This window comes from Phyllostomus hastatus, unplaced genomic scaffold, assembly GCF_019186645.2.
Source record: "Phyllostomus hastatus isolate PE091 unplaced genomic scaffold, TTU_PhHast_1.1 phas_contig_147, whole genome shotgun sequence".
Classification (NCBI taxonomy): domain Eukaryota; kingdom Metazoa; phylum Chordata; class Mammalia; order Chiroptera; family Phyllostomidae; genus Phyllostomus; species Phyllostomus hastatus.
The window spans coordinates 5,628,520-5,645,820 of record NW_025333603.1 but is presented as its reverse complement, the minus strand read 5'-3'; the positions used below and the strand labels follow the sequence as shown (position 1 = coordinate 5,645,820).

The window sequence follows — 17,301 nt, the reverse complement described above, 5'->3', positions numbered from 1 at the left end:
CGCGCCTGAAAGTGACGTTTGATGGCGCGCGGAAGTGACGTAAGCAACGCCGTCGCCCTTAGCGAAGGGAATTTCTTTGGACCCACTTCCGAAGCTGGGGACAAGGATTCCCCTACCCTATCGGCGGAAACAAAGTTCCTTTCAGTCGGGGCCGGGGTCAGTGCAGTCACGCCCCCTCAATTCGAGGCTGGGTAGTGGTTGAGGTTTACCAGCCTGCTTTCTGCTAACCGCGAGGCCGTAATTCACCCAAGGCGAGCGTCCTGTAGACCTAGCTTTAAGACTTCGGGTTGAGCACTCCGATTTCTGTGTCCCTTCAGGTTCAACCTCCATTTAAAGGACACCCCACTTGTGCGCGTTGCCTCTGGACCTAGGTTGTCTCAACAGTATAAAATAATGTTAAATGACCAGATCTCACAGGAGAACTCAGCTCTTGATTAGTGCACGTGTCAAAAGTTGTCTGCGACCTAACTTTGCTGGTTACGGATTAGTTCGAAAAAATCGTTCTCAGCGATGCCTTTCCTGAATCCGCAGTGGAGACTGCCATTTCCCTGGAATGAACTTCCCTGAATTTACCCCCTATTTTCTCAATTTCTACCTTTCATGTCTATCTTTTACTTTCTCCCTCACTGGTCTCTGGAGAGGTGACGTGAGTACAGGTTAAGCTGAATATTTGATCTCCCACTTCCCAGCCATCTATGCACTACCCACCAGTGATTTCTCAGCCCTGGCTGCACAATGGGATCACTTCAGAGCGTCTAAAAAATACTGATGCCTGGGCCCCACCCTAAACCAATTAAATCAAAACCACCCTCACAGTGGACCGGGGCATCAGTGTTTGTTGTTGTTGTTTTGCAAAGCCCCCCAGATGAGTCAGGGTTGAGAACTACCCAACAGGCTTTTGTCTCTTTAGGCCAAAGTGCTTGACCTCTGGAAGGCTTTCTGAGGGAAAAAATGGGGAAAAAATGTCTTCCTCCTTTAGGCAAGGAGGCAATCAAAGGCAATCAAAATGCTGATTATTAGAAGACTGCTTTGGATCATCTAAATTCCAGCCAGAGGGGGAATGGAATTGATTCTAGGAACAGTATTGAGATGGCATCATTCTTGGGACCTGGTGACTATAACTGGATACTATTCTGGATTCAGACCTGTGGTCTCTGATTCTCACTCCCAATCTTGCCATTACTCCTTTTCTCCCTGAAAAAGCACTGGCAACAGAGTGCAGAGTGGGTGTGATGGGGAGAAAAATGACTGGAGATGTGTATTAAAAGAATCCTTTGTGTGACAATGATTACTGATCAGAAGTGAACTGAATGAATTTTTTGGACCTCAGGTTTCTCATCTTTAAAATGGGCATAATAATGTCATACATCTGACAGAACTGTTTTAAGGATAAGAAGCAGTGTCTTGGAAGTTGGAAAACACTTTGTAACCTGTAAATTACAGTAAAACCATAAGGCATTTTATTTATGTTTAGAGAGGAGAAGGGAGGGACAAAGAGAGGGAGAGAAACATCAATGTGTGGTTGCCTCTCACATGCCCCTTACTGGGGACCTGGCCTGCAACCCAGGCATGTGCCCTGACTGCGAATCGAACCGGTGACCCTTTGATATGTAGGCCAGCACTCAATCCACTGAGCTACACCAGCCAGGGTGCATTTTATTTTTCTAAAAAGTACTGGATGTAGGTGGTAACAAATGAATTGTATAAAAAATCGAGAAGAGAACCACTAGGTATTAAGCACCTAATAAATGTCAGCTCCAAGGCTGAGCTCATTTGCAAGTGCGAGTTCTTTGAATCCTCACAACAGGTGGTGACTGAAGTTAAGTATATAGAGGCATTGGGTAATTACCATAAGGTTATTTTCCAAGAATGAAATTATAAAAATTATAATGTAATGGTGAATTTAGGTATCTGCAGCTGTGGCAAATAGCAAAAGTGCTGAGAAAATTTAAAGCACGTCTGACTGCAAGTAGACCATAAAGTGATCCAGGTTTGGGAGTGTGCAACAGAGTGGTACAGATTAGGGGAGTCAAACTCATTTTTACTGCGGGCCACATCAGCCGCTTCAGTTGCCTTCAAAGGGCCAAATGTAATTTTAGGACTGTATAAATGTTACTCCTTAACTAGGGGCAAGCAACTCTACATTTGGTGAAAATGAGTTTGACACCCTTGCTGTAGATGAAAGAGCATGGTCTGTGTAGCTGATGTCCCTGAATTCAGAATAATACACTGAGCAGCTACTGTGTGTCATGCGCTGGGACTACAACAGTGAACAAGACCTTTACAGAGTTTGTAGAGGAGGCAATGAAGGAGCACACGAGCAATTGAAATGTAGGGATAAAGGTTATAAGTAGGGGAAGCACACAATACTATGGAAGTACATGGAGTGGCTCCTAATCCAGTCTGAGGGCTTAAGGGAAGTCTTCTAAAGAAATGTTCCCAAGAGAGGGTTCAGAACTGTGCGGCTGGAATTCAGAATGAAGTTGTGAATACAGTAATGAGGTTGGAGAAGTAGCAGCAGCTAAATCATGAAGGACATTACAAGCCATATTAATTAGTTTGGGGTAAAACCCAAGGGAATTGGCCTTTAATGCAAGGGAAACTGTTGGGAACAGCCCTGCCTGGTTTCAGAAGGTGTAATTCCACGGTGGCTAAGGCTGAATGAAAAGACCTTGGGACCATAAACCATTTAGGAGACAAAGCTTGTCTTCCTTGTAGGGGCACCATCTCTGCCCCCTTTCACCTCACCGTGCTTGGCCCCGGTTAGCCAATGACAAGTAGATTCCTTAAAGGAGGGATGACCTAAGACAGGCATGGGCATGAAAGGGGCTCTCAGGGAAGGACTTGGGGAGCTATGGAGAAAGGGGGTGATGGACCCTCGCCCCTCAGCTTCGACATAGCCTGAGTCCTCATTCTGTCTGCCAGAAGTCTCCTAATCTCCTGGCTGCCTTACTTCCCCTGCCTGACTTAAGCCTGAAACAATGCTGGAGGTGGGTGCGGTCCTATTCTGCAAAGGGCGGGTTCCCTGGGGACCAGGCCTAAGAAAGAATGCATAAAACCCTATGAAACCTATTTTGTAAATACCCTCAATTTGAATGATAAGGGTCCAAGCATGAAATGAGTTTGCTCCCCAAAGTTTTATGGCCCTTTAGCTATCTGACCCTGACTCAGAATAAACCCTCAGAGTTCTTTGAATGTTATCTATTTGATCATTACTGCCTGACAATGATTGATGAGCTTTCCATGTATGCTCTGTATTCCTATGCAAACTAAACTCAATAAAAGCCTGTCCAGGCAAGGGTTGGGCCGGCCCTCTCTTTCACTGAGCAAGTGGCCATGTCATTCCTTTTTCTCCACCGGATTTCTGTAGTCCGTGGGAATTTGTCTCGTTTCATCTATAATGCAGTGGACACTGTGGGCTGGTGTCCGCATCAGGAAACAGATGAAGGGGCTATAAGCAGTAAAGTAGAAAGGGGTGGTAGTGACATGACCTATTTGCATTCTAGAAAGATCACTCTGGCTGCAATGTTGTAGGTTGGATTGCAAAATGGAAAGATTAGAAGTATGAAATTAAAATAAGTAGTTATTAATCTATAATGATGAGAATCCAAGATGGCCATGACATACACCCCAGTAGTGGCTATGGAGATACAAAAGTGGATGAATTTGAGCTGGAGTATTGTAACTTAAAGGGTGGGCAAAGGAGATTAAGATGCGGCCAGAGAGTTGGGGGGGAAATGGGAGTATAGTGTCATGTAAACTGAAATAAGAGTACCCAAGAGAGGAGTGCCAACAATGTTAAATATTCCTTCCAAGCTCAAGGAAGATAGGACTAAAGTATTTACAAGATTATCGAGGAGGTCCTGGGTGACCTTGGCAAAAGCATCCTCAGTGGCATGGCAGTGGGAAGCAGGGCAGAAGTATTGGGATACAATAGGCCAAACTTGTTGTGGAAGCATAGAGTTACCTGACCCTAGGAGTTAGGTCTGGGTCTGGGAGAGCAGAGAATGCTTCCTGGAGGGCTCAAGGACTGAAAGGAGTTAGCCAGATGGAGAGGCAGAGGGAAATCTCAGCAGAGGACACCCCCTGTTCACGAACACTCTGTGCACTGCCTGTATGCTGAGGGCACTAAACATAACTGTGTGCTTTGGGCAGTTCCTTCACTCATCTCCTCATCTATAAAACAGGAATTATAATATTGACAGTATTTATGTCACAGGGTTGTTGATGAAGATTAAGGTAATTTATGTAGAATTCTGGATACACATTAGGGACTCAATCAATGACTGTTCACTCTTCCCTCATTAAGGCATCACAATGAGACAATACTTTTAGATTTTTAAAAAATGAATTTAATCTTTCTCTAGAAACAGTGCACTGATTTGACAAATGCCCACATTTGATTTTTAATTCACCAAGATGATGTCAGTACAGCTAGTGAGATGCAACACACCACCCTTTGCCCCTGGAGGACAAACCAGACTGCAAAGGGGACTGAGCACAGAAGCTAGCAGAACATAGAATGACAAGACAGAAAGATTGGAAATGGTTAGTGTGACCCAACATTCTAACATGCCTGTTACATCAAACATTAAATGTGGTAATTTGAGGGCGTGTGTGCGTGGGAGAGACAAACAAGGAAAATTCATCTGGGTACAATCTGATGGAGTTTGCAAACCAGAACTTTACCCCCAAATTAACAACAGCTTGTACAGAACAAAGCGCTATTTTAAAACACATGGTTTGTACAGGTATTTGTTTTCTCTTGTAATTTTTGTAAAAAAGTATCAAAACCTTCATGTCTTTAAATATATATATATATACATATACAGGTGGCTCTTTTAAAATTACTTTTTATAGCACAAAGTGTTTGCAAATACAGAGGGTTTCTGGTGATTCTTGACTATGCACATGGTGCATAGCCTGAATGAATAGAGCTTCCTGATTTATTAGCTGAAAATCTGAAGCTGTAATTCCTCCACCTCTAAGTTCTCCATATCCTGAAAATCCCCCAAACCCTAAAAATACAGTGTGAGAAGACTCTGATACTTAATCTTCATGCATTGGTAGAACAATTCACTCTGGAACATTTAACTGCTAACCATTTCTATAGTGTGAAATGATGAATGCATGGCTGAAGTTAGGGAGCGAGGCGGGCGGGCTCACATCCCTGCACCCCCTCCTCATTTCCAGCAGCACCGACTGGTCAGTGCTTGGGGAACCTGCTGCAGGCGCCACGTCTTCCAAATATCCCGCTTTCTTTCTCACTGTTGAGAAAATCTCATAGGCTTCTGACAGCATGGGATGCTTCTGTGAAAATCTTACTACCCTTATATTAGTTTTCATTGACATATCAAAAAACTTCAACTCAAATATATGAAAAGCAATTAACTGTTTCTCTTTGGCCACTGGAAAGCTCAAGGCTGAAGCCTCTCATGTCTGCAAGTACTGGCCACACATCCTGATGGATTTCCCGTGCACTTAGTGCCTCATACACAATCAATGACCAAGAAATGTTTGCTTAATTGAAGCCGAAGTTAAACAGAAGTATTCTATAAAGTGCTTATATTGAACCTGTCTTTACACCCAGCCTCATTTCTTGCTAAGTCTCCCATGAGCTTTTTGCTCATTCTAGTGAATTACATGCAGTTCCTTCAAGTCCCCATGCTGTTTCATGCCTCTGTGTCTTAGTTTTTAAGACAGCTTAAGGTCACTTCTCCTGTGATGGCTTTCTTGACCCTATTCCTCATCTCCTTGGGTAGAAATGACCTCTTTGTACCATAACAGTACCCTGACAAGAATTCTTTCTGCTTCCATGTATACCTTCCTCTACTGCTACTGTGAGCTCCATAAGGACAGACAACGTTTGACTGATCTGTACATCCGCAGTGCCTGACACTCGGTTGGTACCTAGCAAATGGTTTCAGTGAATGGATATATATTGCAGTTGCAAACAGAGAATAGGAAGGATCGATAGTGCTTATTGCCATAAATTTAAATCTGATCTCATTCTGAGGTTACAGGTTATCTCAACCTGTTTTATAAGTTATCACGCTATCGAAAGTAAATAAATGAAATTTTAGTCTTCCCTGTATCTCAAAGGCCATTTCTGCCAGTGCCTTCATAATTCCATTGGAAAGATAGGTAGTGGGTTTGGTGCAATGTTCAGACAGGGCCAAGTAGTCAACTGGAGAAGAAAAGGGAGGAAAAGGACCTGGCCCAATTTCTTTGAAATAGAGAAAAATTATCTGATAAATTTCCTGCCCTCCCGGCATCATCTCTAAGCTTCCTTCCAGCTTTATAGTCCAATGGCTCTCTCACCCGCTCCTGACTGTTGGTACGTGATGGCGCAGGAGCAAAAGGCAACGGAAATGCGACTAAACCTTGGAATGAGGTTTAAAAACCTTCAGGACTAGAGGGCGAACCTGACTCCTCAGATTTCACCTATTTTATTGCCATGTGACGCATGAGTATTCCACAGTTTTGTTCTTTATAGGCTGCTCCCATAGCTGCCTCTTTCAAATTGCACTTGCAGCGTATTCAGAAAACATGGGTGTCTCTGACAAAGTTGTGTTTCATGATCATTTTGAGCTCTCAAGCTGAATCATCCTGACCCCATTCATTATTTTTTCTGTGAAGGCCAGGACCCAACTGAAAGTTTAGATATTTGGCATTAGTCACTGTTATCATTTCCCCAGGAAATTCTATTTTTCTGGAGGCACGTTACAGAAAAAGTTGCTTGTTTTGTGTAAACTTCAACTTCTTCATTTTTCTTCAGTCAAAAATTATTTTACTTTCCATTCTTGAAAGCATAGCAGTAAGTGATTAAGCTCCATAGGAGTTGGCCACCTCTTTTTAAAATTCTATTTGGTAACGATCGTTCTAGGTCAATTGCATTTACCCCCTTGGTGGAGCTTTCAGGACTACCAACACATACATACCATGAGGAAACTGCTTGTTTATGCAAAGCATAGTGCTCAGGCTCCAGAATATGGTTGTTTTCTCAGAACTGAGGAGACCATGAGCGACGCAGAGAACGGTCTCAGGCACAGTGTGATAGGGCTCCAGAGTGTCTGCCTTGAAATTCAGAGGGCACTGAGCTGGTGAGACATCCAAGTTTCACTGCACTGGGGGCAACTGGGAAGTAGGGGAGAGGAATTTGCTTAAATGTGTCAAGTTCCAGGTACGTTAAGGTTAGATACATGTTCTCTGCTCCTACTTAAGCTAAACACTCCTGTGTCACATCTTGTCCCCGGTTGTCCAGTGGGCGTGAAGTGGCAGAACAGCAGAGTGAAGAAAAGACCTTGGGATGAGAGAGCCAGAAGGGACTGATTTCCTTCTGGGACTGTAGGGTCATGTTTTCAATGGTAGACCCCACGGAGAGAAAAAGAGCACTTCTCCCCGCCTCCCCCAAGGCCCAGGAAAAGCAAAGAAAGTATCCATAGTGGGGAAAAAAAAATCTGTACATATGCCTAGAGTTTTTCCTTTTATTTACAAAGCAGTAAAGCCAATCCCTGCGTGAACACAGTGGAATCCAGTGTACTGTAGTATTGCATTTGCCATGTCCCCTCAAACAGGATGCTAGGCTTGTCCACTTTCCTGACTGGAGCCCCAAATTAGTTTCTTCCACATGAACACACCATGGCAACTAACCTACGTGCTTCACCTCCCCATCTGAGGGAGACGGTGGGGAGTGAGAGGAAGGGAGAGGTGGAGATGTACCAAAGCCCATCCCGCCATCTCTGTCCTCATCCGTAGCCTCTCTCAGAGGCTCTGTGCCTCAGCCACTTCCTAGAGCAAACTTGGGCTGATCTGGAAACATCTCCAGTTAGTTCCCTGTAAGCAGGGAAAGTGCCCTCTGGGTGCTTCAGCGGAAACTTAATGAATTCAACCCAAGTGTCCTGAAGGAAAATGAACTTAACTTGAAATGCTGAACTTTCAAACAAGGAGTAGCCGAGGTTCAGGCATGTTCTCACCTGAACTCACGAGAACCTTGCTGTGTAAAGTCTGCACGCTGGCCTTGCCCACACAGGAGAGAGCGCAGGTAGGAGTCACAGAGCCACGGGTGAGCTGAAGGGCTTTTCCTGACTGACTGGGATCCCAAGAATAGCACGAGGTGGAAAGATTCTGCCACTTCCACTACATGTTTGCACGCTCCTTGGTATCTGTCTTCTGAGTCAAATTTCCGAAGGCTTCTCTGAACTCTACAGATACCCTCTTTAACATATATCTATCTATCTGTACGTGAACCACAGCCACAGGTGTGCCGCTGCTCTAGATTCTTCTCTTGCACACACACACACACATACACACAACACAGACACACACAGTCTGTGTGGTGGGCCAGTCACACCCAAAATAAATACTCTCACTTCTCTAACTCATTTATAGAACTAATCTTATTTTTGAAGTTGGTTAATAAATAATCTAAATTGGGGAGGGAGTTGAAGTGTTTTTTTTTTTTTATGTTGATGGATAGCCACAAAGCATAATCATTTTTATGTACAAAAAACCCCCCAAAACTCCAAAACCTAAAAAATCCCCCAAATCAAATACTCTCTCTGTAGACATAGTTTTTAAATGATGAGTGAGCTGCTGTCCCGTCGGCCCCGTTTGGTTCTGTATGTCACGTTAGTCACTCAGCAGTAGCCGTTCCATGAGTTCCTCATGGGTAGTGCAACCAGGTAAAAAGTGTATAAAACATTATACATATAAAAACTCTCACATCCTTTGGATGTTTGCAGTTCATCATAACTTTGTGGTTACCTTTCTGCAACATAAATTAGAAAATAAATCTCACACGCACACACGCGCACACACAGACCCATACACCCGTCCACTCAGGCACACAACATCCGGAGAGCGTAGTGCATGGAACTGAATCCTGGGAGGCACGCGGGGAGCGGTCCTGTCCTCAGGGCAGTCCGTCGTCTTCCAGGCTCAGCGCCACTCGCTGGGGAGACACAGCAAAGACATCCTCATTAGACCCACGGGAGTTATTTATCGAGTATGCATAAGGCACCAGGCATTCTATTACTTTACAGGCATTAACTCTTACAACCTTCAAACTACCCTAAGAGGCAGGTTTGTCATATTTATTTTACAGATGGAAAATACTGAGACTCAGTGAGCTTAAACATTGGTCCTGGATCACGTAGCAAGTGGGTGAACTAAAATTTAAACCCAGATCTGTGTGAATCCAGAGCTTTGGCTTTTTCCATCATTCTGTTGTGTGTTTTTGCAAAGGAGGGCTGCAGAGATCTAAACTTTCACAGCCCTTATAGGATTTTAGGTTTGCTCAACTTCAGTGGGTTAGTTCTGGTATGTGTTTAACCCTAGGTTATTAACTGCTTGCTTCTAGCATGCTAGTCACAGTTAGGAAGGTAATCTGCTGCAGCCTCCCAACTGACTGTGCAGAATTGGAAGGTGATGCAGGTCAATGAAATTCCATACCTCTTTCCTTTACTCTCGACTTTCAAGTCATTAGATGTTAGGCCTCCCTCTGTGACAAATGGTGAAACCACTAATCCCTGAGCCAGTCTCTTTCATTGTGGACAGTGGACTTAAGTGTTCTCCCAAAGTGACATGAAATCTGTTTCTTTATATCTCCTGATGTTCCCTGATTCTATCTCTTAGACTCAGAGACTTCTCCACTGATGCACTTGAAATCTGCAGAGTGAGTTCCCTTCCTTCGGAGTATTTTCTTCTCCAGGCTTTCCCCAGCTGGTCCTGTTGTAATCCTATTTCCCACTCGCCCATTTCCTGGATACCCTCCTTTGGACAGACCTGTGCTTTAGCATCTCCTCATAGCTATGTGAATTTGGGCTAACCACTTCATCCCTCTGAGCCTCGGTTCCACCATCTATCAGACGGGAATAATAATAGGACCTACTTTCTAGGGTTGTTGGGAAATCAAATGAGATAATGTATGAGGAGTGCTAAATATAGCACCAAACACACACAGGGTCCAGAGCATTCCAGATCCCCTGAACCGGGATGAAACACAACCACACTAGCGTCCTCCATCTCCGGACAGTACACATACAATAGAAGGCAACTCCACTGCCTTCAAATCACCTTTCAGTTATTTGTTGTTCCACGGGAGTGCCATGGCCTGCCTCCACTGGCACAGATATTTGAGAGTCTTTTTCCTAGTCTAGTCACCCTCCTACTCTCTCTAAGACAGATCTCTAGGTCAAGGGCAGGTCCCAGAAGTGCTGATGAAGCTGCCCAAGGAAGGGAAAGGGGGAAGAAAAGGTTTTTGAGGTTTCCAGAGTATCATTTACCCCATGATACAGTGGAAAGAGCATGGGTTTTTGTGAATATACAGACTGAGTTTAAATCCCGGTTCTGCCACTTTCTAGTTGTGATCCTAGGTGTCATTTAATTTCTGAGTCTGTTTTCCTCATCTGCAAAACGAGGCTAATAACACCAACTTCATCAGGTTACTGTAAAGACTAAACAAGCAAATGTACGTAAAACACGGAGTGATGTCTGATACACAGTACATTCTTACTAAATGTTGATTTCCTCGCTCTCCTACCCTGTTTCTCTGCCACTGGCAGGAGCTTGTTCCTCAGCTCTACTGCAGATTCACTAGGAATGGCTCCTCCTGAGTGGTCACTTCCTTCTCTGGAAACAATGCCACTTCCCACGTGCAGAGTACTTTATAGCTCACAGAGCACTCTCACGTGTGCCATCTCCCTTGAACTTCATAAACTTAGGAGGCAGACAGAAGGGGGTTATTGTTCCGATTTTACAAATAAAGGTGAGCAGAGACGTGACTAAGATCACAGGGCTATGGAACAGTGAAACTGGGAGTCATCTCTGTACTCCAAGCTCAACATTTCCTCCACTGCGCCCTCTCTGATCTTTAGGAATTACTTAGGCAGCTGTTTGCTTGGATTGGCCCGGGCTGAGGATCCTCGAGGCCCCCTGTCAGCCCCCCTCACTTGCTCAACTTCACTTGCCACGTCTCCCTCCATGTACAATTTGCTTCAGCAGCAACTCTGCCTGCCCTGCTCACGCTCAATCATGTCTTCCACATGCCATTTTCTTCATCTGCAACTAGCCCACCTTTTCTCTTTGCCCCAGGACCCAGCTTACAGGTCGCGGCCTTCCAGAACCAGAAAGCCTTCTAGGATTGGCCGTACCTGCCTGGGTCACACCCTTACTCATCAGCCCCTCGGACTCAGAGCGGCACTGCCCTACCTTGCACTTGACGACAGGCCGTTCGGAAAGAGGGTTCTTCGGGAGTTGGTGCAGCTGTGACCTTGGTTCTCCCGGCAAGACAAAAAGCTCCTTGAGGGCAGGGGCTGGGTCTTCCAGTTCTCTGGTCTCCCCAAGACAGGGCTCTGCCCACAGTGGGCGATCAAAGCTGCTGATTGCCTGACGGGGGATGGACTGGATGACCTCGGTGGTTACACGCAGCCCCCTGCCTCTGCTACACAACCACGACGCCTGCTGCAGCCACTTCGCAGTTCCTGCTCCCCCACAAGCCGTGCTCTGTTGTGCATCTCGGCTTTTGCATATGCTTCTTTCTGGAACGCCACTGTCTTCCTTCTCTACATGGAAAACTGCTATGACTCTTTCAAGGATGCAGCTTATCTGTCACCTCATCTGTGAGGCATTTCCTGCCAAATTTCCCAAACAGAATTAACAGCTCCCCTGTTGGTTTGTTCAGATATTTGCTGGGAGCCACCTATGCTGTGCTGGGCATCAGGGATACAGATTAATCGGACAGTCCTGCCTCAAGGAGCTCACGGTCTGGTGGGAAGGCCAAAGAGGAAAAAGACAAGGTGACCAGAGTGTGACAGGTGCTGTGTTGGAAAGAGGCTGTGGGAAAACAAAGAACGCCAGGGAAGGCTTCCTGGAAGAGAGGACGCCTGAGCTTCCACCATGGCACTTGGCACACAGTCGTACAATAGGAAGTGACTATCCCTAACTCCCGCCAGCTCCTTGGGAGCAAGTGTATTCCTTCTTTACTTCGAAACACTTAGCACCTAATGTGGTGCTTGGCTCATAACCAGCATACAGCACTTGTTGAAATGAATATATTTGAATTGAATGGCCACAGTTACCCTTCCAGGTCAAAGGTTCTGAAAACTTACTCGGGAGAAAGAAAGACATTGAGTGTCTTTATTTCCAGGAAGAACCTCTAGGTGAAAAGATGGTCCCGATACCCTCCTAACTCAACTACCTGCCCCAATATTTCTGTGTCCCCAGGGCCTCTACAGTGCCTGGCACATGGTAGGTTCTTGATAAATGCTTCAAGGAACCAAGGAAGGAAGGAAGGAAGGAAAGAAGGAAGGGAGGGAGGGAGGGAGGGAGGGAGAGAGGGAGGGAGGGAAGAGGGAAGGGAGGGAGGGAGGGAGGAACTCTTCCAGCAAGAAATGCTTACTGCAGGATAGACATGGCCAATCTGAGTAGTCCTCCCTATGTGGAGCTCATCTTCATCCTCTTCTTCTGTCGTTTTCCTGTACACTGGGTTGTCAAAGTTCATGCTTTTGGTGTTCTTCCGCTTCCAGTTTCTCCAGATCAGGTAGCCACTCATGCACAGGAGGGCTATCACCGCTGCAGGAAGAGACACGTTACTGGACTGCCAGCAGGCTCCAGCCTGTTGCTCAGACATCAATGCGTCTCTTGCCACCTCTCTAATTTTACTGTTCTTGTTCCTTAGGCTCGGTTGCTGCATGTTCTTTTTCTGCTACTTGGAAGCCCTTTTCCTGTCTTGTCCTTCATTAATTACTCATCTTGCACATCCAGCTCAAATGTGAAACCTTGCTCAAGTTCTCAGGGTGGAGCCAGTTGCTCCCTCACGTGTTCCCAGACCAAGGTGCCGTCCTTTACATATGTGTGCCCCAACTAGCCTGAGCTCTTTGAGGGCGGGGACTGTGTCTTCTCTCTCTCTCTCTCTCTATGCCCAGGGCCTTGCACTCAGTAGGTGCTCAGTAACATGTGCTGAGTGAATGAGTGAATTTGTTCACCACACCTTAGCCCTAATGCTGCTGTTTCCCCGGATTTCTCTAAGAAAACCATTCTCTCCCCAAATTGGAGGGGCTCTGCAAGAAGAAGACAGAGGAGGGAAGCATAGGCTCTGAGTTAGCATAAATGCATATGTTAATGCTTAAAGGAGGGAGTTCTCAAACAGACCTGGGCAAAAATGAAGCAAGTACCTTCCTAAGACAGTAAGCAATCACCCTGAGCATTTACATGGAGGCTGGATGACAGCTATCCAGGGTGCGACAGAGGGGGTTTCTACTTTGTAAGGTGGTAACAATTAATACCTATTAAAGATAGGAACAAGTAAAGGATGCTGGTTATTGCTGATGCTGGTTATTGCTGTTGCTGGTTATTGTTCTGGAGACTGCGCGATTCAATAAGACCAGATAAAGGACTGAAAGGTGCATATATGGGAAAGGGAAAAACAAAACTGTTACTCTGAACAGATATTGTATGTCTGGGAAATCTTAGAAAAGCAGATGAAAAACTTTTAGAGATAATTTTAGTTAATCAAGAATCACATAAAAATCAATGGTTTTCATATTATTCAGCAATAACTAATCAGAAAATGGAATGGAAGAAGAACACATTCCATCATAGCCTATCAAAAACTATAGAACAAACCTGGGACAACCCAATAAGGTATGTGCATGTCCTGTGTGATCTGCAAAATCCCACTGAAGGACATAAAAGAAGGCTCAGATAAAATGGAGAGATATGTCATATTCCTCGATGGGAAGTTCAATGTTGTAAAAAGGCAAATCCTCTCCACATCAATTCATATATCTGAAGAATAAGTTGACATCATAATTTTTATAGATTAACAAGATGACACTAAAGTTCATCTTGAAGAGAAACTGAATAAAAATGGTGGGGGAAAATGCTCCAAGAATAACCACGTCCTATCAGATATTAGAACACGGCACGAAGCTGCACTCTCAGTGTCCCGGAGCAGACGGGTGCCTGGCAGAGAGGCAGATCAGAGCATGAGTGAGCACGCAGGTTACAACAAAGATGACAATTCAAATCAGAAGGAAAGGACGAACTCTTCGGCAATGGTCCAGGGAAAACGAGACAGGCACACAGAAAAAAAATAGTTAAACCTCTACCTTGCACCATACTCTCAAATAAATTCCAAATGCATGAAATGCACTCGTATTTAAATACTAAAAAAATGTTTAAAGCAGCAGACAAGTATGTAGGGAGCTATTTTAACAATGTAGAGTGAGGCAAACCTTCCTAAGCAAGACCCAAAAATTGTAACACAAAAGATTAATATATCTGATACTTTAAAATTTTTAATTTATGTACAGCAAAGGATACCATAAACAAATTTCAAGCGGCATTATGGGAAAAAAGGTTTGTAGCGTGTTTCATGTTCACTATGTACAAACATTTCTATAAGTGAGAGTGAGACAAAGAACTGATAGAAAAAAAAGACTGTGAACAGGCAGTTCATTCAGGATGAAATACAAATAACTAGTAAGCTTATGAGGCAGGGGGGAAAAAGCAGGGAAAGAATTGAATACTTGTCTTTCTTTCCTCAGATTACAGAAATGTAAAATATTGACTATGTCAGAGTGGATCATTATCAAGGAAACAGCACACCCACGTTTCTCCCTTTGACAGAGCAGAGGATGCCAGGAAGGGGGTGGTTTTCTCTCCCACTAAACGGCACTCAGAGTAATTCCCACTCACTCCACTCAACGCAAGGCCGGAATAGCCTCACCATCGTCTTGACTGTTGAAGCCTTTCAAGGCTGATTCAAATGCCATCTTCTCCAGGAGTATTTACCACTCCCTCTCCTCCTGAGTACCATGCCTCTATTACAGCACATAATGTGTATTAATACCCCTGCGTAATCACTTTTGTATGACTAAGTCTGATTAAGGACTGAAAGCTCTTTAAGTTTTTTTTTCTTTCCTGGATCCTTGGCACTTGGCACAGTCCCTTGCATGGTGTAGAATTTTAAAAAAATTCACTCACTAACTCACCACCACATCGGGGATTTCCAGGATAAGTGGGCAAAGTCTTTGACCTTGAGATACTACTCATGGGCCAGTAAAGGAGGTAAATCTATGAATGGACAATCACAACCCAAAGATCCCACCCAGAGAGGACACAGGTGTGAGACAGGATGCAGGAGACCATGTGGACATTGGGGTGGGGAGGATGAATCAGCCCCTGGCATTTCTGTGAGATTTAACTCAATGTCACATTCTGGCCAGGCGATCTCCTAGTCCCCCCAGCCCCTACCCTCCAACCCCGCCGCCACTCCCCATCCCTGGCCTGGCTCCCGCTGTCTTCACTGCGTGGGTTGCTCTTGATCTTTCCTCACTGGGCTGATTCAGCTCGAGTATATTGTAATTTCCACCAGGAAACCTTCCTGCCTGCTTTTATTCTCTCCCAAATCTAAGTCAAATGCTTCCTCGGCACTTCCACTGAACCACGTGTGGCTTAATTTTAAGGCTTACCGTGCCATAACCCAAATATCTGTGTTAAGTTTGTCTCTCCAACAAGACTATAAACTTGGAGGACAGGAACCATGTCACCCATTTTTAGCCACCTCCCCTCCCCTTATCACAGAGTCTGGTACATGGTAGTGGCCTGATAAATGTCTGTGGAAGACCGGGCAGAAAGAACGCAGGATGGCATGGCTGAAGCAATGGTAGGAGGCTCTACTCATTAATTCAACAAACATTTGACTTCCTCCCAGGCGCCAGACACTGCTGGGAACCGGGGGAAGGGGCGAGCGCGGGAGATGCCACCGCTGTTCCACGAAGCCTGCAGCTCAGCCTTACGTGGCTGGCATGCAGACGGTTGCCTGGAGCCCGGTCCTAAAGGGCCCCGTGTGCCAAGCTAAGAAGCCAAATTAAATCAGGACTGGGAGGTGGGCAGGAAGGCTGCCAGGGCAGATTTTAAGGTCAGCGAGCTAAGTGCTCTGCCCTTCGAGAGCTTTCCCCCAGGCCTGGGCGGGCCCCCCCTCTGCCCGGCGATCTGGGGCCACACTCACCCATGGGCACAAGGACCCCGACGACGGCGGCGGTGACTGTTGAGCCCATCTTGCCGCCTTCGTTCCCATCTGCAAGATACAAACATTCGCAGGATGATGTCTCTCTTGTTTCTGGTGGTCCATCTGTCCGTCTGCATTACCAGTTTAATTTTAAGAAGTAACTAAAATGGACACAACATTGTGTAGTGGAGTCGAGAGTACAGGCTCCTGGGTCAGACTTCCTGGGTTCAAGTCCAGCTCTACTACTCCCTACTTGTGTGACATTGGGCAAGTTATTATATATTATAAACATATTTCTTTATATTGGGGATAGTATTACCTACCTCCTATCCCTAATATCCTAGGGATACTGCAAAGATGAAATGAGATGGTTTATGTCAAAGGCATACTCAGCACAGTGCCTGACACAGCCTTGCTCAGTTCACAGAGGGCAGGGAGTGGGGTACGGGGTATATAAAAGCACATTCTAAACTGAAAAGTGCTTCGAAAGTGAACTGTAGTCTTTAAAAAGCCTGTCGTTTTATCTTTTTCACTCTCACAACCATCTTCACTGTAACGTTTGCAGGGCACTTTGTAGTTGAGAGGCATTTGTCCCATGCACCCTCACGACAGCCCTCTGAGGTGTAAGGAGACTAGCATCTACTTTCGCTCCCAGAGGGGAGAGGGCTGCCCCTGGCAGTGGCCCCGATACCATCCTCTCAGTGAACCTGTGTCTCCAAGTTATTCTAAGGGAGCCTAATTATTCTTTTTCTTATTCTTTTTCTTTTTAAAAAAGATTTTATTTATTTATTTTTAGAGAGAGGGGAAGAGAGTGAGAAAGAGGAGGAGAGAAATACCAGTGTGTGGTTGCCTCTCGTCCAGGCCCTACTGGGACCTGGCCTGCAGCCCAGGCATGTGCCTCAACTGGGAATCAAACCGGTGACCCTTTGGTTCACAGGCCAGCACTCAGTCCACTGAACCACACCAGTCAGGGCAGGAGACTAATTATTAAGGGCAGAAAAGAGCTTCACTGCTTACAAAGCTTACTGTGGCAATGCCCTGGTTTCCCTCTCAGGCCCCAAGCGCCCCAGAGCGTGATGAAGCCAGCAGGAACTCCTGGTCAGGGGCTCGGCCCTGGACGAGAGGAACTGGAATTCACACATGTCCCACCTGCCTCTCCCAGCTTCTGGGGAAGTGCTCAACTCTGCATGTCCAGCTTCTACTGGGAGGACAGGCCCGGTTAGAAAGGGGCTGCAGAGCTGCTGGGTTTCTGGGCCACACGTGTACAGGAAAGTTTAGCCTCTTAA

At 45.5% G+C, this 17,301-nt stretch overlaps 1 protein-coding gene across 10 annotated transcripts in view; it reads right to left on the bottom strand.

The window, feature by feature from the left end:
- Positions 1 to 7,469: 7,469 nt before the first annotated feature.
- LRP8 (LDL receptor related protein 8) overlaps positions 7,470 to 17,301 on the bottom strand; it is a 72,543-nt gene continuing 62,711 nt past the window's right edge. For 7 of the 10 annotated variants that reach the window (XM_045857589.1, XM_045857596.1, XM_045857606.1 and 4 more), the window contains 4 exons: positions 16,016 to 16,084; positions 12,401 to 12,573; positions 11,212 to 11,388; positions 7,470 to 8,953 (listed from right to left, as the gene is read on the bottom strand). In XM_045857589.1, coding sequence (XP_045713545.1) covers positions 8,915 to 8,953; positions 11,212 to 11,388; positions 12,401 to 12,573; positions 16,016 to 16,084 — 458 coding nt within the window. In that variant the 3' untranslated portion in view covers positions 7,470 to 8,914. The remainder of the gene's footprint in view (positions 8,954 to 11,211; positions 11,389 to 12,400; positions 12,574 to 16,015; positions 16,085 to 17,301) is intronic. The other 3 variants (XM_045857622.1, XM_045857630.1, XM_045857664.1) reach the window with 1 other exon arrangement.